Source organism: Gadus chalcogrammus, chromosome 20, assembly GCF_026213295.1.
Source record: "Gadus chalcogrammus isolate NIFS_2021 chromosome 20, NIFS_Gcha_1.0, whole genome shotgun sequence".
Taxonomy (NCBI): Eukaryota; Metazoa; Chordata; class Actinopteri; order Gadiformes; family Gadidae; genus Gadus; species Gadus chalcogrammus.
Genome location: NC_079431.1, coordinates 15,721,845 through 15,745,826, shown reverse-complemented (window position 1 = coordinate 15,745,826; position 23,982 = coordinate 15,721,845). Strand labels below are relative to the sequence as shown.

The 23,982-nt window shown below is 45.4% G+C and overlaps 1 protein-coding gene across 2 annotated transcripts; it reads left to right on the top strand.

Annotated features, from left to right (window-relative positions):
• Nucleotides 1-1,722: 1,722 nt before the first annotated feature.
• On the top strand, nt 1,723-23,738 carry tbx15 (T-box transcription factor 15). Of its 2 annotated transcripts, none has more exons than XM_056579600.1 (8): nt 1,723-2,215; nt 7,546-7,759; nt 10,237-10,338; nt 14,290-14,461; nt 16,284-16,451; nt 16,799-16,863; nt 18,672-18,769; nt 21,617-23,738. In XM_056579600.1, exons 1-8 carry the CDS (start codon nt 2,014-2,016, stop codon nt 22,444-22,446), a joined length of 1,851 nt encoding a protein of 616 aa, XP_056435575.1. In that variant the 5' UTR covers nt 1,723-2,013; the 3' UTR covers nt 22,447-23,738. The 2 variants fall into 2 exon arrangements, with proteins under 2 accessions (XP_056435575.1, XP_056435574.1); XM_056579599.1 differs by having other exon boundaries at nt 1,729-2,215; nt 14,290-14,473; nt 21,617-23,732.
• Nucleotides 23,739-23,982: the final 244 nt, after the last annotated feature.

Here is a 23,982-nt window from a genome sequence, read left to right as displayed (position 1 = left end):
AACCAAACACTTCGATCATAGGCCTCGAAGCCAATTAAAGAAATGTTAGGCGAGATTAATGAGGATATTTGATGGATAAGGCCCATCATATTGTCCTGATCCGATATCAAGCACTGCATGCGCTTTAAAGTTCAATTAAACTTCGTTCAATTAATTCTGAATTACCTCGGAATTTTGAAGGTACGGCATTTATTATGTTCCCCATTTTTAATTGTCATAGTCTCTATCGAATTTTTTGATACATTATTTATTTTCGTTGCTTGTCATTTTGTTTTAAATAATGAGACGTGTCTACAAAAAAAGTATGCATTCCTCTTCTCGGTCTTGGTTGTTTCTCAGGACATAGCGACAATCCTTATTAATAATTGATCTAATTGTTTCTTATTATTATTATTAGGCTATATTATTTCAAAACGTTTATTTCAAAATCTTTAAACCATTATTTGAAATAGGCCGAAAACTACCTTACTAAATAATTAGATCCTCTGACGTGTTTAATTAGAAGAGAGGGAGTCTAAAGTATAGACTAATTAAGGGTGCATTTAAAACTAATTTGTAACCCTATTTAAGTCTAAACACCATTCATAATCAATAATTAATAAACGTACGTCTTATAGGCTAGTCGTTCACATGGATACATCGCAAAGCTTTTCATCATCAGGCTCAACCACAACTTATTTTATATAGCCTAATGAAAAATAATTGGTGATGACAATCGCCTTTTAATGATTAAATAGATGATAAATAACTTGGTTATGTCCCCAAACTTCAAACCACCAAAAAACAATATAAAAACCCACCGGAGCTGTTTCCTCATGGACCAAAGCAGAACCGTGTTTAGCGGGTTGGATACCTGGCCTGGACGCGTCGCTCGGGTCAAAGCTCCGCGCGCTCCTCTTGTCGATCCCAGACCTTCATGGGAACCTTCTGTCACTGAGTTGGAAGAACCGGTTAAAAAAAAAGTGTGCCATCACTGGTTTCCTATACTGTGTTGGGAGAGACCCAATATAGTCGAGAAAGAGCGGGTCGTTGGAGAGAACCAGTAGCGGAGTGGGAGAGAGCTATCGCCGCGGCGCTATCAGGGGCCACCTGTCGGGATTGATCCTGGTTGAGCTCCTCAGCTGCCGGGGACCGATGGCTGGAGAACTTTCCAAATCTCCCCACAATCAAAGCCCCAGGTCCGACCTCAGGTCGCGCGGGACGCTCTTATGAGTGTAGTTGTCTATGTCATAAAAAGGGTTTAAATTACTAATTGTATTCCTGTGTGGTAGGCCCTATTGGATAATATGGACTTTATTTATTTTTGCATTAGTGAGTGTCAGCCTTTGACTGTGTCTTAACACATCAAATTAAAACCCAGGGGTTATATTCTGAAGTTTGGAGGCCTGTTTCCTCATCCACCTTCAAACTTTGCGCACAAGAATCAAACACCAAATATTTCATCACAACGCACGGAATGAAAAACATAAACTGATCTGTTTGTGTTCATTGACAGATTATTAAATTCTTAATCAAAACTAAAGCCCGTTATCGCTCTATTAAGTCGAGTCAGTCCATCTGACGTCGGCCGGCCGAGGTCCGCCGCGTTCCTATGCTCTCATTGGTGCGCGTTTTTTGGCTCGCTGCTTAGCCCCGCTTTCCATTGGTCTGCCGGGGTTGACAGTGAGCCACGGGGCGGGTCCCAGTGTATGGAGAAAGCCCCGAGAGCACAAGTGGGTATCAATCAGACAGAGTCGGACCGACAGAGAGAGAGAAGCTGCGAGGAAGAAGTCAGACGCGGACAAAGAAAACAAAACGCGCTGGACGACGCACGACGATGGCAACACGCGCGGGCCAAGACGTTTGACGCGGCGTCGCCTAGACGTAGTTGGGATTACTTTTGGTGGCACTTCGGTGAGTTTCGCGTTGTAAACATTGTCGTGCGCGTGAATTTTTCTGTTGTTGCTGTGTGGACGGAGTTCTCGCTCCCCCGGCCCCGCCTCCCTCCCGTGGATTTTGCGCGGACAGACAGAGATGAGTGACAGGAGGCGCTCCGCCGCCGCGCTGAGCTCGAGAGCACACGCCTTCTCCGTGGAAGCGCTGATCGGCTCGAACCGGAAGAGGAAGCTCCGGGGCTGGGAAGACAAGGATCTTGAGCTGTCCATGGAGAGCCTCGCCACCGGCGGACCTCTGGGAGACCCGGAGGACCGCGCGCCCTGCCTGGACATGGAGCCTGGTCAGTGCGCACGCAGCCCCGTCCTCCTCTCGCGCAGCCGTGGCTGACGCGCTGTTGAAGTTAAAAGTCAACAGATTCAACTTAAGTGTCTTAAAGTTGTGTTGTTTGAACCTCTGGCGAAGGGTTTGAGTCTCGAGACGGTAGAGGATTGTAATATTACGCCGAGGCCTCGAGCTGAGAGAGAACAGGCTGCTGATGGATGGACTGAATAAGGCTATGTTTTTATAATCTACTCCTAAATTATAGTTGATACTATGAGGAGTATGCTATTACCAAGACTACGAGAAGTGCTGTTATTTGTGACTGTTCTTCGAAACATCCGTTTATTTTATTATATGCTAAAGCCTGGTAGTAAATCGCCATTTCAATACGGCCTAAATAGCCTATTAAATCGCAGTATTTTCTTTATTAATTGTCATAATTATTATTATTGCTATTATCATTATTATTATTAATATCATTATTATTATTATAAGATAATGGTATTATTGTTATTTTCTGTCAAAGCCCGTTGCGCAAGTGATGCTCCATCGTGCGCAATCTTAGCCGTCTTTCTAAAAATGGGCTTGTCAGCATTGTTATAAAGTAGGTCTTTAATGGTAGAATAGGCTACATAATATATAAAATTACATTTGGCCCTGCGCTGGCCTGTCTCAGTCCTAGGCTGTTCAGGTCACGCAGGCTAGTGTCCCAAAACTCGTACAGGCTCGATGGAGAAACGGGATGAAACCAAAGCAACATGTTGCGTTAAAGTGCGCAAGAGCTGATGAGGACAGATCTGCGCCTTTGGACGGTTCGACGTGCATTCAATGGGCCTTTCTTCTTCTCCCTGGGTTCTTTTGATATTGTTTGGCATTAAAAACGCACACACACACGCACACACACACACACACACACACACACACACACACACACACACACACACACACACACACACACACACACACACACACACACACACACACACACACACACACACACACACACACACACACACACACACACACACACACCGAACACTTTCATTCAGACTTCCGAGTCTTCATGCATCGCTCTTTAGGCTGTGTACATTTTCAAAGCATATTCTAACGGGTTATCCTTTAATCGTACAGTAATAATACAAATGCAAATCATTCATGTCGCGGGATCGTCTTATTCGGTCCCTCGGTGGAGGTCCAGGGGTCATCACGGAGAGTTTCCAAAACATAGGCCTACTTGAACTTGAAAACCTCAAAGAACAACCGTTTCCAGAACACACTTCAGTTGAAAGGAAATAACGCAGTTTAACCTCCAAGCTCCACTGTCTCCACTTACTCAGCTCCGTCTGGGCCAGCCGCTATACTGGCGAGGAACACCAAGTAGGCCTACCACTAGTTCTGAATTAGCTCATGTCCTGAACCTTACACCCCTTGTGAATTTCTTGTGAAAATGGCCCTATTCGTAATTAATTCAGTTGATGTCGTGTGGCCTCAATAGTAGCCTATACTTTATAGTATGGTCCTAGACCTTACATTTGTTACTAGACTACCATATGGACATTATTTTAAGAACTGCAGGTCTGCAAATATGATCCATGTGTCCCGAATATTGTACATGCACTTCACAATATGTATAAATAAACCAAAAGTGAAAATATGCTTGGTAGCCTAGTTGTAGCCTACACAAAACACTGCGTACATGAAACAATATTTGAAATATGTTAAAAATTGTACTGGTCGCCGGATCACACCTCACACGCAACAACCGGTCTGTGGTGAACGTATCATTTGATTCAGGCGCATTAAATATTCTAGGCCCATTATGGGTTAAGTGTCGCGGGTCATTTTAAGCTTGCTTCCCCCGGTCTCTGTGAAGTCCACCGGGTAATGTTATTAGTCTGGTTCCTCCTCGTGTCGTCGGCCGGTGGTCTGTGGCACCGGCAGGTCTCTGCTGGGTCTTTGCGGTCACATCGTTCGGTTTAGCGGGGGTCTTTACGGAGCAGCGATGCTTTCAGCAGACTGCTGCTGAGGTCTTTATTAGCTGTAGAGACCCGGGTTGGTTATAAAGTGTGTGTGTGTGTGTGTGTGTGTGTGTGTGTGTGTGTGTGTGTGTGTGTGTGTGTGTGTGTGTGTGTGTGTGTGTGTGTGTGTGTGTGTGTGTGTGTGTGTGTGTGTGTGTGTGGTGTGAGTCCGCCGAGGCCCAACCATATTGTGGAAAGTCTTTATTCAACTGCCTATCGGACACAATCCAGGTCATATATTTACTTACTCTCCCAATAGTCTATATATTCTTTATGGTGCAGCAGCACCAGAATTTGCAAAGCGTTCATGTTATTCGGCTTATCTTGGCCCTAAATAAACGTACAAAAAAATCGAACTTTTAATAGGTGTATAAAAGAGGGACGTCGGATGCTGCGGAGGTTAAGTGTGTTTCTCTGGACAGGAGCAGGTGAGCCCCGCGGTACGGTTTGGGTTACCCCGCAATTTCACGGCTGGCAGCATGCTACAGCCCGCCTGAAATATTCCGCTCTGACGTCGTAAATTACAGCCCTCCTTCCTAAATTCAATGAAGCAATGACGAAGTGGCCTCTTGTACAATATAAACGTCACAATAAGAGACCCGCCGAGCTCCAGATGTGCTGTTTAGCTGCTCCCCGCTGTAGTGCACCAAAAGTCCAACTCGAGGGTATGGGGAGCACCGGGGCAGCGGGTCTCAGTACCCGGATTGAACCCCACCAACACCGGGGAAGCCTTCCGCTAAGAGTCTTAGCTGTGTTAAACTGTGAGGGTATTATCATGGGGGTCCGACTCCGAACGAAAGAGAGAGACGGGTTTATCATCAAGCTAGAACAGGAAATGCAGTAGCATATATGCTGCGCTTAATTTCACTAATGGGAAATTAAAGTAGGCTACCGTAATCTCTTTCAGGCTCTACATTATGCTACCGTAAGTAACTGATCTTCACTGGGTATCTCAACGGAGGCCTGTGTGTGTTGTTCAATTGGTCTCTTTCCGTCTTTCATAAAAAGAAAATGTATTTTTTTATTCGACGTCCTTAATCTCATTTCCCTCCCAGATTTTCTTTGCCAGATGTTGAGCGGTTGTGATGCCAAATCAATATATTGTAATTTAACTTCAACAAACTGTGATTCTACTGCATTTAAAATGCATTTGATGGACGTCTACCAGTTGTGTGTGTGTGTGTGTGTGTGTGTGTGTGTGTGTGTGTGTGTGTGTGTGTGTGTGTGTGTGTGTGTGTGTGTGTGTGTGTGTGTGTGTGTGTGTGTGTGTGTGTGTGTGTGTGTGTGTGTGTGTGTGTGTGTGTGAGAACCAAGAGCAGCCGACGTTATTTCTGCTGACGATGGGATTTTTTTTTCGATGTCCGTTTGTATTTTCTCTGCGCAGTGATGTAACCTAAACAAGGACCCAGCTTTCCGTGAGGCCTGAGATTAAATGTATAACAATAAATCCAAATTCATCATTCATCATCATCTTCAAACATTTTACACTTTAAATCCATCTCATAATTAAATATTTCCCTGAGTGAGGCAGAACAATTACAAACATGCATACATGCATGAACACACAACATTTTTTTATCGTTTAATGTGCACATATTCAAGCATATAAGCAGGTGAACACGGGTGCGTCAACGCGCGCGCGTGTGTGTGTGTGTGTGTGTGTGTGTGTGTGTGTGTGTGTGTGTGTGTGTGTATGTGTGTGTGTGTGTGTGTGTGTGTGTGTGTGTGTGTGTGTGTGTGTGTGTGTGTGTGTGTGTGTGTGTGTGTGTGTGTGTGTGTGTGTGTGTGTGTGTGTGTGTGTGTGCAGGGCCGTTGCACCAAATCCTGGGCCCCTATACAAGGGTACTGATGGGCCCCCCCTGCGCTGAATTGTCGACGGGGGGGGTAGAACACAATTGTTTTTGTTTTTTTGTTTTTTGCCAAGGGCCCCCCCTCTGCCTTGGGCACCCCCACGACTGCCTCACTTTCCCCCGCAGTCCGTCGGCCCTGTGTGTGTGTGTGTGTGTGTGTGTGTGTGTGTGTGTGTGTGTGTGTGTGTGTGTGTGTGTGTGTGTGTGTGTGTGTGTGTGTGTGTGTGTGTGTGTGTGTGTGTGTGTGTGTGTGTGTGTGTCCATCATGGCTATGTTTTGTGGGAACATATCACATTGGGATGTTACTTCATTCACCCCTCTCTTTACCTCCCTCTCAAAATTAAATATAAATGTTAATGTGATTACATTGACAGAGTAAGACGATATGAGGTAATGGACGGACAGGGGAACATTAATCTCCCTCTCCCCCTCTCTCTCCCTCCCTCTCTTTACCTCTCCATCTCTCTCTCTCCCACTCACCTCTCTCTCTCAATAGCTTTAGTCAGTGAGTGAGTGACACGTTGCGCGTGAAGGCGACAGCGCGATAGAACGAGTCAGCAACTTGACAGGCCGATTCACGTAGTGTACTCCGCGTGCATTTCTCACTTTCTTTTTTTTCTTTTCTTCTTCTTTCTTTTATTTATGTAAGTGCACGAGCATGTGAATTCGACTCTTGGCTCGCGGGGCTCTGCGGTGGCTGCCCAGCCTTCGCGGGCAGCGATCCATTTGCATAATAACCGTATTTGTATGCGCCATGCTCGCGCCAAGTCGAGACTCTCAATAAATAATAACGTTATTAGATTATTCTGGGCGGGAAACTGTTGAGGGATGTGCTTTATAGACTATAGGCTAACTTTAGATTATGCATATATATATATATATATATATATATATATATATATATATATATATATATATATATATATATATATATATATATATATATATATATATATATATATAATTATCTTCAACCAGTAATTTGATAGATCTAATCTAATGTTAGGCTTAATGTGGGCCCATTTGAAATCCGTACTATATTATATGTGCAAGGAATTACTGACTTTGATCCAATTTCACTAAAGGATCATGAGGGTTTAGGAGGTAGCCCAGGCCTACGTATTCACGGAGGTTTCCTCGCCAAAAACACATCTTTACATGGCGTGAAGGCCTAACGGATATTTCCCGACAGCTTTCCGCAAATATTATTTTGGGTTATGTGAGAATAGGTTTAATTTCGGTGGAACTCGATATCTTGGTGGCAGCTATCTCTACACTCCTTGCAAAAGCTAAATAACTATCGCCGTGTGTTTTTAAATCACACCAAAGCCCCAATGGCTGACTAGTCTTCGCTCCAAATCGGAGACGGCAGGTGATTTCCAGCTTGCTGTTCGTTTGCGCCAACTTTCCTGCATGCGGTATTAATATTCCCGCCGTTTCATAATAATGTTTATCTCCTCCTCCTCGTTCTCCTCCTCCAGACTCCGAGGCGAGTCCCAGCTCAGACGGAGAGGGTCTGGCCGAGAGGACGTCGTGCTCCTTCGGCTCCCCGGCGGACTTGGCCCCTGTCGCGGTTGCCTGCGAAGCTTCACCCCCGGCCTCCATGGAGGAGATCCACGTGGAGCTCCAGTGCGCGGACCTGTGGAAGCGTTTCCACGAGATAGGCACGGAGATGATCATCACCAAGGCGGGAAGGTGAGGGGGGCTCGAGCTGACCACGAGGCACGTTAAGGGAACGCGCGTCTACAAAACTGAAGTCATCGTTTTTAAAACACTTTTAACCATAATATGCTATACTATTGGACCGGTTTGATTTGATTAATGAGATAATACCAGCTAGTTTTAAATAAAATAAATACGAAGAGGATGTAGCTAGGACTAATAGCCTATGATACATATAATAATAACATTTAATAATATATTTTTACACACGCGTAAAAACACCACTGGCGTAAGGCCTTGCGTGCGCGCGGGTTAAGCCGTATGACGGCAGTATTCCTCGTGCACATTTGCCAGGGCCGGTTAGTAATAATGTGTTGCACGTGGACTGTGCAGAGTTGCGGACATGCAAGAGGCCCTGTTCTGTGCACGACGCGTCGATCCTGCTGCTGACGTCAGAGAGTGTAACAGAAAAAGAGAGCTTAGGCCTACGTTTCTAATGAATCGATTCGAAACATGTTTTTGATTTTCTTGCTCTTTTGAGCAACAATTAGAAGGGAAACAGAGCATATAAATTGACCCCAGGTCCCAAGCCCCCTGTAGACCCCCACGGAGCCCTTCCCCCGCCCGGGGCCCGTTTCCACACCGAAAGAGAGTTATTATTATTTATAAGCTGCAAGTTTTTATTATAAGTGAATGGTGCTTCATTTCCATTAAATGTTTTGTATTGGCTTGGAGACATTCGAGAATAATGCATAGATTCTTAGTCAAGATGAACTGCTATTTTACGACAAACATTTAGGGTACGTATATCTGCAAAGGATGTGTTATGGGTAAAACGGTTTTGGAGAACCTCGAATTCACATTTATTCCAAGATAGAGCTATTCGATTCATGTTGGCCCTTTTTGATTTTTGTTTATACTTTTTCTTAGATTAGCCTATAATAATTGTAGCTTGCACAGAATGAATCACTTGTATTGTACTGGGAGTAATATAGCCTATATTTATTCATATTGTGTGCCATTCATTTAAAATAGAGAAAATGGAGGCTTGCCTTCTCAACCGCTTCTAGTTAAGAAGTATTTTATGAGTTAGTTAAGAAGGGTAACCCTCTCGTAAAGACCAGCACGTACGACTTTTCGACCAGAATCACTTTGTGCTTTCTGTGTATAATAACCCATAAACCCATAAATCCCCAGAATTCAGAGTTCTCCGGATTTATTGAAACCAACCCTGCTTCCATTAAGAACAGATTAACGACATTTCAATTAAAAGTCGGAAATATAAAATTGTAAGTGCAAAAGTCACATTATTTCAATATCCAATTCATAGAGCCAGACCTTCAGAAATGTAGGTTATAACATAGGCCTTAATGGATGTATTCAAGAGAGTCAGAGTCAGAAAAATAGATAAATAACGATTGAGAAAAACAAGAAACAAAGAGAAACAAACAGACAGTACCGTTCCTCATGGCCTACAGCAGTGTCTTTCTAATTGAGGTATCACATGGGCCCCTCCACCTGGCCTCTCCACGCCGGGGACAGGGTGACCTCGCCGGCTGTTGCGTCACTGCAGCCGGCCGCAGTGCTTGGACGCCCGCTCCTCCGGGGGGAACGGATAATGCGCTATCCCCTGCTCCTGCTACAAGTTAACAATGGTCTGCTGCGTGGCCAGCTTCGTTTCAGTGTAGAAGATTTGGGTCTTCAAATGATCCTGTTTTAATGTCAATTTATTTGAGTATCTGTTTAGTATCTAATTTGAGTGTCAAAAGGGTTAATTTCATTTTCATGTATAGGCTAATTAAGTCAAGAATAGAGCTAACCAAAGTAAATCATAGAGGCCTCTCTGTAGTTATTTCATCTTCGTATTTTCTTAAAAGGTTATTTTAGGGAAAAAAATCGAAGACAATGAGAACATTTAGGAATTCTTTTTTTGGATTTTCATTTATTTTGTCTTGTTTTTTGACATGTGATTAAGACAAGAGTTTACACAGTACTTTAATGAACAGTTAACAGCCCATACGGGACAATTTTAACTGAGCTCCTGGTAAACTACATGTCTTTAATTCTAACCTAATATTATCTGATTTTAATTCAAATATATGTATGTAGCAAAATAATTAAATATAGGGATTAAGGCACTTTAATAAATAATTTAAAATCGAAATAAAAAAATATACAAAATAAGATAAAAAAAAATGAAAAATAGTATTGAAGCATTAAGAAGGGGCAAGGGCTAGTGCAGTGGTTAGGATGTCCGACTCCCAGATAAAAGTTCTGGTTGGGTTCCCAAGTCAGCCACCCAACAGATATAGACATCGAAGAAGCCCTAATCCCCTACCTTATTCCTAATGACGTGCATCTCAATGAAATTCTAATCCACTTTGGATAAATGTGACCGCTAATTCTAATAGTTTTTAGACTCAAGGCATTTTCTGCTGCAGTGTATTCTGATGGTTGGGACTGGGAGGTGTTGTGGTTTTAAGTCTTTGAGCCCGCTCCTGTCTCCCCAGACGCATGTTCCCGGCCATGAGAGTGAAGATCCTTGGTTTGGACCCCCACCAACAGTACTACATTGCCATGGATATCGTCCCCGTGGACAACAAGAGATACCGGTACGTGCTGCTGTGCTTCTCACCCTCTCTCCACACAACTATTCACTGGTCAGCCACAGAAGAACATTCATATAGGAATTTAATTACTACATTACATATTGAATCAGCGCTTGGGCATGTTTACTTTTAGATCCGCCATTTTGTCTGAGGTTTTAACAGTGATACAGCTGTCCGTTCTTCAGCAGTGAAAACAAAGGGGTTCTCATAGACATAGTGAGCCCCTCTTTAAAGCCAAGCTGACGTTTCCTATTCACGATGGTTTCTTTCTAATGTAGGTTATTGTCCTCCATAACCCTACTGGAGAGTCAGAGAGAAGTTAGATGTTAGAGGAGAGCTTAGTTTCTCATTATTGATGCAAGTCGTCAGTAAGGCCTACGATGCCACGTTGAGGTCTAGATTTCTGGCCGTCCCAGTGTCACCTGGGTTACGCATATGTCACCCAGACGCGTTGATTATAAAATCAGAATCCTTTCTGTTCGGGAGGAAATGAGCTGAGCAGGTGAAGGTCAGGAGTTTCTCATCGTCTCACAAAGTTTATGACTTCAGGTACAAGCTCATAAAAGGGAAGGCCTCAGCCAATGGAAAGAAAGTTGCGCCAGTCGTGGACGCAAACCCAACTGCTTGTCTGGAGGTGGCTTCTGCATTTCCAAGATGCCAGATGCTGTTTATTTCATCTCGCTGGTGGCATGTGTGTGATAACTTTATACCTTTGACATAACTGAAATCGACCCGGTGGGTGGATTATCCCATCTTTAAGTAGATGGAGAGACCGGTCTCTATAAATGGGATGTTGGCTGCCTTCCATCAAAACTCCTCAGTTATTTGAAAGAACAAAGATGCTTAAAATTGAAAAAAATTAAAATAATGTTGATTTTTTTTTGATTGAGTAATATTGTTGTCTGCTATATATTACAAAGATCACGTATCATGTACAACACGTTATGTGATAATCTATGAGACCTAAATACGTGTCACAAACGTAAACTCTATCAAGCGATCTAGGATGGATGTGTGATGGTGAAGGTGTGTCCTCACCTTCCCTGCCAGGGACAGGGTGTTTACATGTCCCTAAAGACTGGAGGAAGTGTGTTGAAGCTGTGAACCGAAGAACGGGCTGAGATCATGTGACGGAAAAGCAGACGAGAGGGTGCTACTCTCTGTGGCGTTTAGCACATCTAGCAGGCTGCGTGTTCGGTTCTCCTATTGTTACTTGTCTGTGAGGGAATGAATGCACAAATGTTGACTCGTGCAAAAGACAGTCTAGTGGTTAGGGTGTGCCACGTCAAACCAAATGGTTTGGGTTCGAACCCCAGTGTCCTCACTGTAGGCTCATTGCATCTACACTGAGGTCTGCACAGGGGGCAATCACACACAGACAGACACACACAGACAGACACAAGCGCGCACACACGCACACACAAATACACACCCTCAGGGATGGTAAACACTAGCCGGAAAAGGCTCTAGTGTACCAGAACCTCGGCAGTGTGTGTAGAGCCAGAAGGGGAAATCAGGTTGTAAACGAGGTGCATTCTCTGTGGAGCAGAGAATGGGTCGCGCTGTGTTCTGGAGCTGCGGGGCCCTCACTGCTGGCTCTGTCATTGTGGAGTCAGGCATCAGGTCCAGGACTCTGGTCCCTGCTGAACTGCCGTTCAGCATTATTCCCCCCCCCCCCCCCAACATATACACACCTCATTCCTTACTGTGTGATTTGTATTTTCTATGTGTGTGTTCCTGTAGTAAAGGTCTTCAATTCCAAGTATAGATATATAAATATGATATTATGAGTGCACATGTGCATTTGTGATTTAGTGCACGATTGTGCATCCTTGCGTGTAAGTGCGAGCAGGTGTGTGTTTATGTGGAAAGGTTTTTTAAGAAAGCCAAAGAGAGAGACTGAGTAAGAGAAATATAAGAAAGACAAAAAGAGACAGAAAGAGGGAGAAAGAGAGAGAGAGAGAGAGAGAGAGAGAGAGAGAGAGAGAGAGAGAGAGAGAGAGAGAGACTAAAATGGTTTTGGTTACAGATGTGTTTGCCAGCTTGTGTTCATTTGTGTGAACACAAGAGTTAAATTATTGTGTGTGTGTGTGTGTGTGTGTGTGTGTGTGTGTGTGTGTGTGTGTGTGTGTGTCTGCATGTGTGTGTGTTTGGCTGGGGGCGCGAGTGTCACATGACCCAGACTGGTTATTGAGGCTGTCAGGTCCAGATGGGCGACACCAGATGAAAGCTTCTAATCAGATTTTCAGGCTCTAGTGTTTCTTTCACACTTCGGCCCAAACAGGAAGTCAGCCCCGCCCGCGCCCTGTGGCACTACCCTCTACACGTGTGTATGTGTGTTTGTATGCGTGTGTGTGTGTGTGTAAGTCTGCGTGTATGTGTGCGTGTGTGTGGTGCGTGTGTATAGTATGTGTGTGCATGTTTATGTGTGTAGGTGTTTGTGTATAGTGTGTGTTTGTGAGTGCGTGTTTGTGTGTGGGTGTGTGTGTGTGTGGCTTTGTTGTAATATGTTGGTTGGATACACAGTCTTAAAGGACAAGGGTCAGAATAAGCGTACATGTGTCCATGTCCTTTTTTTCATTGTTTATTTGGATTTTCTTGGTAGTAGGCAACAAAAATAAAATCAAAATAAAGAACATAAGTGCTCTGGGGCAACCTCACAAGAGACCAGTAAAAAACATTCTGGACGAGGTTGTGCTATAAGCACTTTTAACCCCTCCACCAGAATATGTACGAGAGTCCAGAGAGTTCTTAGACTGCGAATGTAATGGCCTCAGGCTTTCAGTCCGTCTCTCTCACACTCCCTGCTTCTCTCTTACTCCCTGTCTCTGCCTCTCTCTCTCTCTCTCTCTCTCTCTCTCTCTCTCTCTCTCTCTCTCTCTCTCTCTCTCTCTCTCTCTCTCCCTCTCTATTTCTCTCTCTCTCTCTCTCTCTCTCTCTCTCTCTCTCTCTCTCTCTCTCTCTCTCTCTCTCTCTCTCTCTCTCCCTCTCTATTTCTCTCTCTCTCTCTCTCTCTCTCTCTCTCTCTCTCTCTCTCTCTCTCTCTCTCTCTCTCTCTCTCTCTCTCCCTCTCTATGTCTCTCTCTCTCTCTCTCTCTCGCTCTCTCTCTCTCTCTCTCTCCTATTGAAGGGTTACTGTGTAATGTGTATGACAGTCCATTGTGCCCCGACTTACACAGAACATTAAATATTATGCCGAACTCTGTCTGTCTGAGAGTGTGTATATATATATGTTTGTGTGTGTGTGTGTGTGTGTGTGTGTGTGTGTGTGTGTGTGTGTGTGTGTGTGTGTGTGTGTGTGTTTGTGTGTGTGTGTGTGTGTGTGTGTGTGTGTGTGTGTGTGTGTGTGTGTGTGTGTGTGTGTGTGTGTGTGTGTGTGTGTGTGTGTGTGTGTGTGTGTGTGTGCGTTGGCCTGTGTGCGTTGGCCTGAGTGTGAGTGCATATGGAACGTTTTAGATTGCTTCAGTCACAAACTTCAATCCTGGGAAAACAAAAGCTCTGTTTTAAAAGCTTCAAAAGTATTTTAATTATTATTCTGAGGAACATAAAGTATAATTCAGGACTGGAGCTTTCAATAAAACTCAAAATGCGTTTTACAAGTCCTAAAGGCACACAAGGACACATGTACTTGCCCTTTTGAGTCTAAATAATGCATTTTCTTAATCATAATTATTAATTATATGTGATTTTAAGATTTTCCTGAATGCATGTTATATAGATTACAGTTTTCATAACACATAAACATCCATAAATAAAATAGAATAAGGAAGTTAGAAGGGGAGCTTATATGTGGGATCAGGTAGAGGTTAGAAATCAGGTCGGACCACACGTTGACAACACACCAGGTTAGACCCCAGGTGTCTACAAGTAGGACTACAGGTAGACGGGTGAAAAACAAAAGAATAGCGCTCCCCCCCTCCATTGCTGATCCATTCCTCTCCTCCTCTCCTGCAGGTACGTGTACCACAGCTCCAAGTGGATGGTGGCGGGCAACGCAGACTCCCCCGTCCCCCCGAGGGTCTACATCCACCCGGACTCCCTGGCCTCAGGAGACACCTGGATGCGACAGGTTGTCAGCTTCGACAAGCTGAAACTCACCAACAACGAGCTGGACGACCAGGGACACGTAAGCAATAATGTATTCAAATTTATTTCATTTTATAAAATAAGAAGTAATGTAAATGAGGGATGTATGTCAATGGGATGTAATGTAAATGAGGGATGATATATGTATGTCACTGCTGAACTTCTAGACGGTAGCTAATCTCGTACTTTGAGATTAGATTTGATTATTTGAATTTCTACTGCAAAGCTGCATTTCTAGATTAAAGCTGCATTTCTAGCCTCCAGCTATATTATGGACTTGATAACTCAAGCTACACTTCTAGACTCAAACTTAACTTCTACCGTCAAGGTACGTTTCTAGATTCAAGCTAAACTTCTAGACTCCAGTTGAACTTCTACTATCAAGATAAACTAGTAGTTGAACTTCAATATTCACTTCATTTTAAACTTCTAGACTTAACCTAGGTGTCTAGACCCAAACTAAACTTCTAGCTAAACTTGATCAGACTAGATTGAAGTGTACCTCTAGACTAAAGCTAAACCTCTGGACTTTAGCTAATCTTTTCGACTCGAGGTAAACATCCAAACTGTGCTCTTTAACTCAAGATACAATGTATACTGTCAAAATCAGCTTCTAAACTTCTACACTCTACGTTTCTACACTTAGAACTGAACCTCTAGTCTAAAGTATAGCTAAACTTCTTAAACTGTGGGAGAGCCAATAGGAATTCAGCAGGGTATAATTTTGGTATAGTTTGTGACCTGATGTGTTTTTGTAGAGTTTTACATGTTTACTTTGGAAATCCACTGTCAAATTACAAACAGCATCAGCATAGAAGCTTTTCTCCATACACGACAATTTTTGAGATGGAAACGTTTTTGTCAGTTTAGTGTTGGGCAGGCCTATCATCAATATTAGAGGTTTTAAGGAGAGCCATGACAACAGCTGGTCTCAATAGTGAAATAAAAGGACGTCTCTTACTGTTACCCTTTGTTTAAACACAAATACATTTTTTAAATCCCAGATAATGTAAAATAAACAAGCTATTGCAGTGGAGTCTTTAGAGTTTGTTGAACAGTGTGGTGACGACCCTGAGCGATTGCGGCTGAGGTTCGCTGTGAGCTCAGTGTGTTGCTGGCCCCTGATTGGCTCAGACCCCGTGTTACTTGTGTTTGATTGGCTCAGACTCAAGCGGTACTGGGAACCAACCCAGACCTTCCTGGAGTTCTCTATGGATGACCAAGGATATGTTGTGTGTGTGTCTGTGTGTGCGTGTGTGCGTGTGTGTGCTTCTATGTTTGTGTGTGTGCACGTTTGCCAAGCCAGTAATATATGGCCTTCAGCTAGCAATGGCTAGTTATAATGCTTAATGTAGGCTAGCTATAGTGCTATTAAATGGTTAATATAAAGCTAACCAAAGGTTAGCTGTAGTGCTAACCGAAGGCTACTTATAGTGCTAACATAAGGCTAGCCAATATGCTGGGCTGCAGGAAACTCCCACTGAATGTAATCAACAACAGACCAGACCACAGGCTAAATTTGGGTCAAAACTCTCAGATGTAATTTAATCATAGGGTTAAGTAATTTAACAATTACTTCTGGTTGTTCAACACAAATAAAGCACAGACACACACACACACGCACGCACGCACGCACGCACGCACGCACGCACGCACGCACGCACGCACGCACACACACACACACACACACACACACACACACACACACACACACACACACACACACACACACACACACACACACACACACACACACACACACACACACACACACACACACACACACACATAAAAAAAAAATAAAAAAAAAAATAAGCCAATAAACACAAAAATCTACAATTTAAGATCTTTTTTGTTTTCAGATCATCCTGCACTCCATGCACAAGTACCAGCCCCGTGTGCACGTGATCCGGAAAGACTTCAGCAGCGACCTGTCCCCCACCAAGCCGGTCCCCAGCGGGGACGGGGTCAAGTCCTTCAGCTTCCCTGAGACCGTCTTCACCACCGTCACGGCCTACCAGAACCAACAGGTCGGTCCGTCTGTCCGTCTCTTTCTGTCTGTTTGTCTGGCTATCTGTCCGTTCAACGCGTCATTACTTAACTGAACCCACAGGTGGGTGTGTCTGTCTGTTTGTCTGTCTTCAGGCATACTCACGGCATACTAGAACCAATTGCTCTTTCTGGCTGATTGAACTATTTATAGCTAATCATTATGTTGATGAAGGGAGGTGTTTGATGCTACTGTCTCATAATAAACTCATTCTCTCATTTACTATATATGAAAATAAATGTAGAAGTTTATCATATAAATAAAAAAGCGTTCATCCTTTTATTTCTGTGTTCCCATTGTCATGGTGATTTGTCTTGTTGCTGGCAGATCACCAGGCTAAAGATTGACCGCAATCCCTTTGCTAAAGGCTTCCGGGATTCTGGAAGAAACAGGTAAGGAACTACACTCACCAGCACCTGACTGCGTGATCCCACCCACCTGACCCCTAACCCCACTCACCTGACCCCTAACGCCATCCATGTGACCCCTAACCCCACCTCCTTGACCCCTAAACCCTCCCACGTGACCTATAGCCCCTCTTGCCCGACCGCTACCTTATTGTGACCTGACTCAATGTGCTGGCCTCTTCTTCCTGTACTGCTAATTTAAAAACAATAAACTGATAACAGAATAGTGAAATAATGAATTAATTATTGATCCATTTCACTCTCTTTCTCTCTCTCTGTCTGAAGCCCCCAGTGTCTCTCTCTGTCTTTTTCGCTCTCCGATTTTTATACATAAAGAGGAAGTGGAAAGCCAGCAGAGGAGGATTGTGTGTGTGTATGTGTGTGTGTGAGTGCGTGGCTGAATGTGTGTGGGTGTGTGTGTGTGTGTGTGTGTATGTGTTAGGGGTGGGGGGGAGCTGCGCCACACATCAAAAGCAGCCCCCTCATCTGGTCCGCGTTACCACCAAAGATATTTCAAATATCTTTTTTCCTTTTTCAAACAATAGACTGCTTGATTTATGAACCGACATTAGAATTTCATTGCCGAAACTTCAGATGTGAAGATAAGGCCGGAGTGAGATGTTAAGCGAAGCGAGAGAAAATGTCATTCATCCTCATGTGTTTGGTGTCTTGTTTATTTAGCGCAGATACTAATTCTGCAGCACATTTCGATTTAGCGTTTGCACATGGGAAAATCAATACTCTATTTTGGCTAGTTAACTTGCTATTCTGCAGCAAATGGTTTTGGGGAATGTGTTGTGACAAAGATCAAATTGTGGCGGAAAAGACAAGATTGTGTTTAAAATTGCAAGTTGGTGAACTGAAAATCAATTGTATTCTGTGGGACGCTTACCCTAGTAGGCGCGCTTACCATGCAAATATCATGACATTATTTATGGCGGCAAAATAATTCCACATTAAATGAAAATAAAAAATAATTAAAAGGGCAACGGCAACGTAGCTAATTCCCCAAATTAAGCTAGTTTTTCTTTCGACTTTCACTCAATATAGAATTATTCCACGCTTAAAGTTACGACCGTATCTCAGCTCGGTTTAAATTCTTGTCTTTATGGGCCCGGGCGGGACCGCCGCTCATGTGTTGGGTTTGGAACATGGCCGCTGTGATGCGGTCGCATGAATGAAGGCAGTGATGGCGCAGCGCCGCGGTGATTAGCATCGTGCGCTAACGAGCTGGCGTGGAGCGGGAGTTAGGGGCCCTGGAATAACAGGAGGAGCGGGGCCGGCTAACCCGGACATGTCCCAGTGGCGCGCGGGGAAGTAAATCAGCCGGGAAGCCGAGCCGTGTACAGGTCTGAGATGAAACGTCCCAGCGATTTACGAGCCCAGTAAAAACCTGCTCCTTTTAATGGCTCCGGTTTCCTACTAGCAAAACCTTGTTTCTGTTGAACTCGCTCTATCTCTGCTCACTCTCTCTCGTTTTCTGTCTGTACGTATACAGTATTTATCCCCGGCTCCTCATTTTCAGTCTGTTATAATTCTCACTCTCTCTCTTTGTCGCTCTCTCTCTTATTTACGAGAGATACCTCGTTCTAATTGTTTCTCTCTCTAACCTGGAACACTGTCTCTTCACCACTTTATCTCCCATTCTGTTACACTCTCTCGCCACTACTCTGAACAGTTTTATTTAGATGTGTATGTTGTTGTATTGTTTTAATGGTTTCATTCACCTCTCTCTCTCTCTCTCTCTCTCTCTCTCTCTCTCTCTCTCTCTCTCTCTCTCTCCCCCCCCCAAGGACTGGTTTGGAGGCCATCATGGAGACCTATGCGTTCTGGAGACCACCAGTGAGGACTCTAACGTTTGAGGACTTCACAAACATGCAGAAACAGCAAGGTGTGTAAACCACTACAGGGCCTAAGTCTTCACACATAATACTTAATTCAGCTCCACAATCTACGAGTCTCTGTTCTTTTGAAGGTTGGTCAGTTAATCAATCAGCCTGTCGATCAATCAGTAATTCGGTCAAATTCGAGCAATTAGTTGATTGATTTTTTATTCATGGATAATATAAATATGATTGTAATATTTAAATATTCTTCATCATTCATTGGTTCAAACCCAGTTCATATGAAGGGGAGAGGGGACCAATGCATATGGAGGTTATAGTTTGACACCCACAATGTGGGTTCAAACGTTGACAAGTGAAACATTGATCATAGTGGATCGTTATTTATTATAGGGTCATTATTAACCCTTTTTCAATGGTGACATCTGGCCATATGCAAACCAAAGTCAGAAAACATCTGCAGGTTTTTTGGGAGCAGTTTGTGATCTCAGAGAGCACCATGCATCGCTCGACATTCCCCTTATTAAAACTGCTCCCTTTCAACTCTCACTCCCCATTGTTTCAAAAGTCCATGAAAAACATTTTATTGCTTCTCTTCAGTTTTGGTTCTGAAATTAATGTACACATAAAAAGTGTTTGGTACATTTCAAGGGCCTTTGTGTCTGCAATGAATGTACTAATTATGTACCATACTAGACCCAAAAATTGAACTCAGACCCAAGCGGGGAAAAGCGTGTGTGGTTGGGTGCTGGTATGTAAGGAATGGGTGTCAGGACATCAGCACAGCCCATGGAGAGCACTGGCACGACTGAGTTCTGTTATGACCCTTGAAGATTTTTCAGGGAATTGTTCTCCAGATCTTTGGAGTGTGTGCTCTGAGTCTTCTGAACGCAGACGTCTTGTGCCGACCGTTTGATGTCAATCACGCCGAGTCAAGTCGCATGATTTTCTCGTTAGCCCTCATAGGAACCTGGTGTGTATCGACTGATCTCCTGGGTTACCGGGGGCGTTGACCTTGGTGCTCGCAATGTCCCGGTGTGACCTGGAGAGTTACTGCATACTTTCCCTGTGTACATGTCCCTGTGTATAGCGTTTGGGCGCCCGGCGGCCTTCAGCTGAGCTTGGCCATACGCCTCTCTCTGGCAGCGCGGAGACCTTCGTCTGCTGAACTTTTCCCTCTTCACGGGACAAATATAATCATTAAAGGGCTCGCCGCGGGTCGTCACCGCCGGTCAAGCACACTTTGGACGGTCTCTATCGCGATGGGGGCCTCATGATCCCTTGGACGTGGCCCTCAGGCAATGTGATGCCCTGAAGGTCGATGCGATGTCCGTGGCGTTGGTCCTACAGTCCGAACATGACGGACATCTGGTCGTGGTTACTGAAGCCGCTGCATGTTCATTTAGGTCCTCACACCAGGCATGAACCCTGGAGAAACGTGTTGTGAGGACATCTAAATGTCCCCACGTGACTGTGTCACACTGTATGTGTGTGTGGGGGGGGGGGGGGGGAGTGTGTGTGTGTGTGTGTGTGTGTGTGTGTGTGTGTGTGTGTGTGTGTGTGTGTGTGTGTGTGTGTGCATAATCAACTGATTCCCCTTGGCCCTGCTGTAGGGCCTCTGGCCTCCGAAACCAGACCAGAGGAAAACATGACATCACCCTCTAACCCCCTCTTTCTCTCTGTCTTTCTCTCTCTCCCGTTCTCTCTATCACTCTGTCTCTCTATCTGTCTCTCTATCTGTATTGCACTGTCTCTCTATTGTTATCTATTTCTCACTTTTTTAATTCTGCCTTTTTTCTTTTGCAATGTCATCCAGATTTCCTCCTCTTTTCATTTATCTCTCTAGGAGTCGTTCAATCTCTCTCTCTCTCTCTCTCTCTCTCTCTCTCTCTCTCTCTCTCTCTCTCTCTCTCTCTCTCTCTCTCTCTCTCTCTCTCTCTCTCTCTCTCTCTCTCTCTCTTATTCATCCCCTCCCACTCTTTTGCTATCCCCCCATTGTCTCTCTGTCATTCTCTCACTCTCTCCCTCCCTCCAGAACAGAGCAGCGCCCATTATTATCAAAATCATATGCCTTCGAATCAGACCGAGCAGAACCTGGCTTATTTAGTTATGCCCCCCCACCCCCCTACCCCGTCCCCCTGTCCCCCTCCACTTATCCTGCCGCTCTCAGCTGAACCTCCTCTCCAGCGAGATGAACCGCGGCCAAACTCTCATTAATACTGTAACATGTGATTGATATCCTTCAGCCGCCCTCGCTGCAGAGCGTCTGGCCCAGCGGATCAAACGAACTCTGGCATCCCCTTCCTCCTGTAGCCCCCCAGACTCACTACACACAGCCATACTCTGGACACGTGCCGCGTTTGTGTGTGTGTGTGTGTGTGTGTGTGTGGGTGGGTGGGTGTGCATGTGTGTGTGTATGTGTGTGGGTCTGTGTGTGGGGGTTTGTGTGTGTGTGGGGGTGTGTGTGTGTGTGTGTGTTTGGGGGGGGAGGGGGGGGGGGGGATTCGGGGGGGTTATTTTGCAGCATGGTCAACCCTCTTCCACATTTATCTCCAGATATGAGATTTTTTATGATGTGCGTTGCGTCAGATCTCCCAGTACCAAAGTCTGCTGTGTTGTTATCTATCTATTAAACCGTGTCGAGAATATATATGCATGGACGATCCATCTTCTCCCAGAAGGGTTGTGTTGTGTGAAGTTACGAGAAGGTCTCGGGTGTTAGGCTCCCAGCTGGTTCTGGTTCAGTCCCCAATGTCCCCCCAGTCTTGAGCAATAGGCCCTAACCCCAACCTGTTCCTTAATGACACAAGTCTGAATTCACTGTAAGGCTCTCATGATAAAAGTGTGTGGCGCTGGATGACTAAAGCATCTCTGTTGTGTTTGTGTCGGCCCAGGGGGCAGCACCGGGACCTCCCCCACCACCTCCAGCAACGGGACCCCCTCCCCATCCGGGGCGGCCCACCTGCTCTCCCCCTCCTGCTCGCCGCCCACCTTCCACCTGGCGCCCAACAGCTTCAACGTGGGCTGCAGGGAGAGCCAGCTCTGCAACCTGGGGCTCAGCGAGTACCCGGCCTGCGCCCGCAGCTCCATGGGTTCCCTTCAGGGCTACGGGGGGCTGTCCGACTCCTCCTACGGCCGCCTGCAGCCGGGCGGGGGCGCCGTGAACTCCGCCCAGCCCTCCGACTCCTTCCTGCCCCAGAGGACTTCCTCTCTGATGGCCGGGGGCCACCCGCACAGCGGCGGAGGCGGTGGCGGTGGCGGAGCCAAGATGGAAGGCTACGGCGGCCAGCTGGGCTCCTTCCCTTCCTCCCAGCTCCAGTACATGATGCAGACGGGCCCGGGCTCCGCCTCCTCCTCTTCGGTCTCCCCGTCGGCGGGCTCCTCCCCTTCCTCCTCCCACATGTTCGGGGGCGGCCATCACCACGTGCAGCAGGGCTCGTACAACGCTTTCTCGCTGCACAACCCCTACAACCTCTACGGATACAACTTCCCCGCCACGCCCCGCCTGGCGCCCAGCCCTGAGAAGCCCCAGGGAGGCCTGCTCTGCTCCTCCTCCCCCGGCGGGGCATTCGCCGAACGGCAGTACCTGCCCAACGGCGGCATGGACGCCATGCACATGATCGCCGGCAGCAACCTCTCCTCCGGCCAGCAGGGCGGCGCCAGCTGCGACGGCCGGCAGTACGGCCCCTCCTCCTCCTCCCAGATGTCCATGCACATGGTGTAGAGACCAGGGACGTCGCTAACCTGGGTCCGCCCGGTTCTCCCGGTCTCACGCAAACCGCGGTCTTCGTGTATTTTTGAAGATTTCCGTGTTTTAGTTGAAAAGTGAGCATGTTGTCACTGACTCGCGGCTGTGAGAGACGGTGGAGTCCGGCGTTCTGTTTGTTCGTTTTGCTTGTTTGTTGAGGCACGAAACAATGCCCTTTTAAAAAAGGATTGTCTCATGTTTGTTTTTTTATGATGCACATCGTGACTTAAGTGTTGAAGGAGAAAGGACCTCTGATTATTTAATGGACGACTCCAGGATCCGGTCTCCTTCTTGTCTCCTGGTCCAGAGAGGATCAAAGCGGGGGTCACCCGTTCATGTGCTATATGGTGCAATACTAGGATTCAGTCCACCGTCGGGTGCTCAAACCAGTCTGGTCTCAGACCTGGTCAGGATTTCAGCCAGTCAAGTTAAATGCTACCCACTCATGGTCGCCTTACCAAAGAGATGTTGCTGTGGTCAGTTTATTTTATTTTCACTTTATTTGTTTTGCTGATTTTTTTACGCTTGACAACACTTGTGGCCCCATGGCATTGGATATGATGGAGGGCCCTGGACGCTTGGACCGTGTGTTGTGGCTTTGAGGTTTTATTGGAAGGAAAAGGACAACTGGACCTACTCGCTACTTGCTCGACCAACAACTGGGACAGATGACAACTGGGGTGGTTACCGGCCTCTTTGCAATGAGCAGAGAGCAGCAGGGATTAGAGTGGACGTACCGAACAGGGTTGATTGAAGAACCATCCCAGGACCTGCAAGGGCCCATGGGGCCAAGGTGCCACTCTGGGTCTCTCTGGGTCTCTCATGAACCCCAGGGGCTATTTCGTGTTGGTTGCCCAGTATGTGAGCACTTAGCAGGGCTGTCTCAGTACCGTCGTACCCAGGAAGTCTACCCAGGAGTGACAAGTTCCCCATCCCCGTCAGTGCCTTTCCTTTTTTCTGTACCGGCGTCAGTATTTCTGAGTGGATTACCTTTTTAATGCATATATCAGATGGAGAATGTAAGTGAAAAAAAAAGATAAGCTTTAACATTTTAACATTGAACATTGAAACATTCTGAGGAAGGAATGAACAGAGTAATTAAATATGTTTTGGTGTGTTGTAGATAACTGTATTTAAGTTGGCAAGCAGAAACTGTTTTTCAAGCCTATTATAAAACAAAAAAAGTGTGGAAAAAATGTAATAAGTGTTCTTTTTGGAAGCCTTTTGAAAGTGTAAATACAAGTGCCAAGCACAAACACTCAATAAACGTTTTAAATCTTTAACTTGGTTTTCATTTTCGTTTTTTTACTTTAACAGAAATAAGACCAGTAACAAGCACAACTAAAAGAAGTTTACTTGCCACAAAAGAAATAATTACACACAAGAATAATAAACAACTTATTCAAGCAAATAATTACAAGGACGATAAACGCATTATTTCTCTCAGACACGCACACACACACACACACACACACACACACACACACACACACACACACACACACACACACA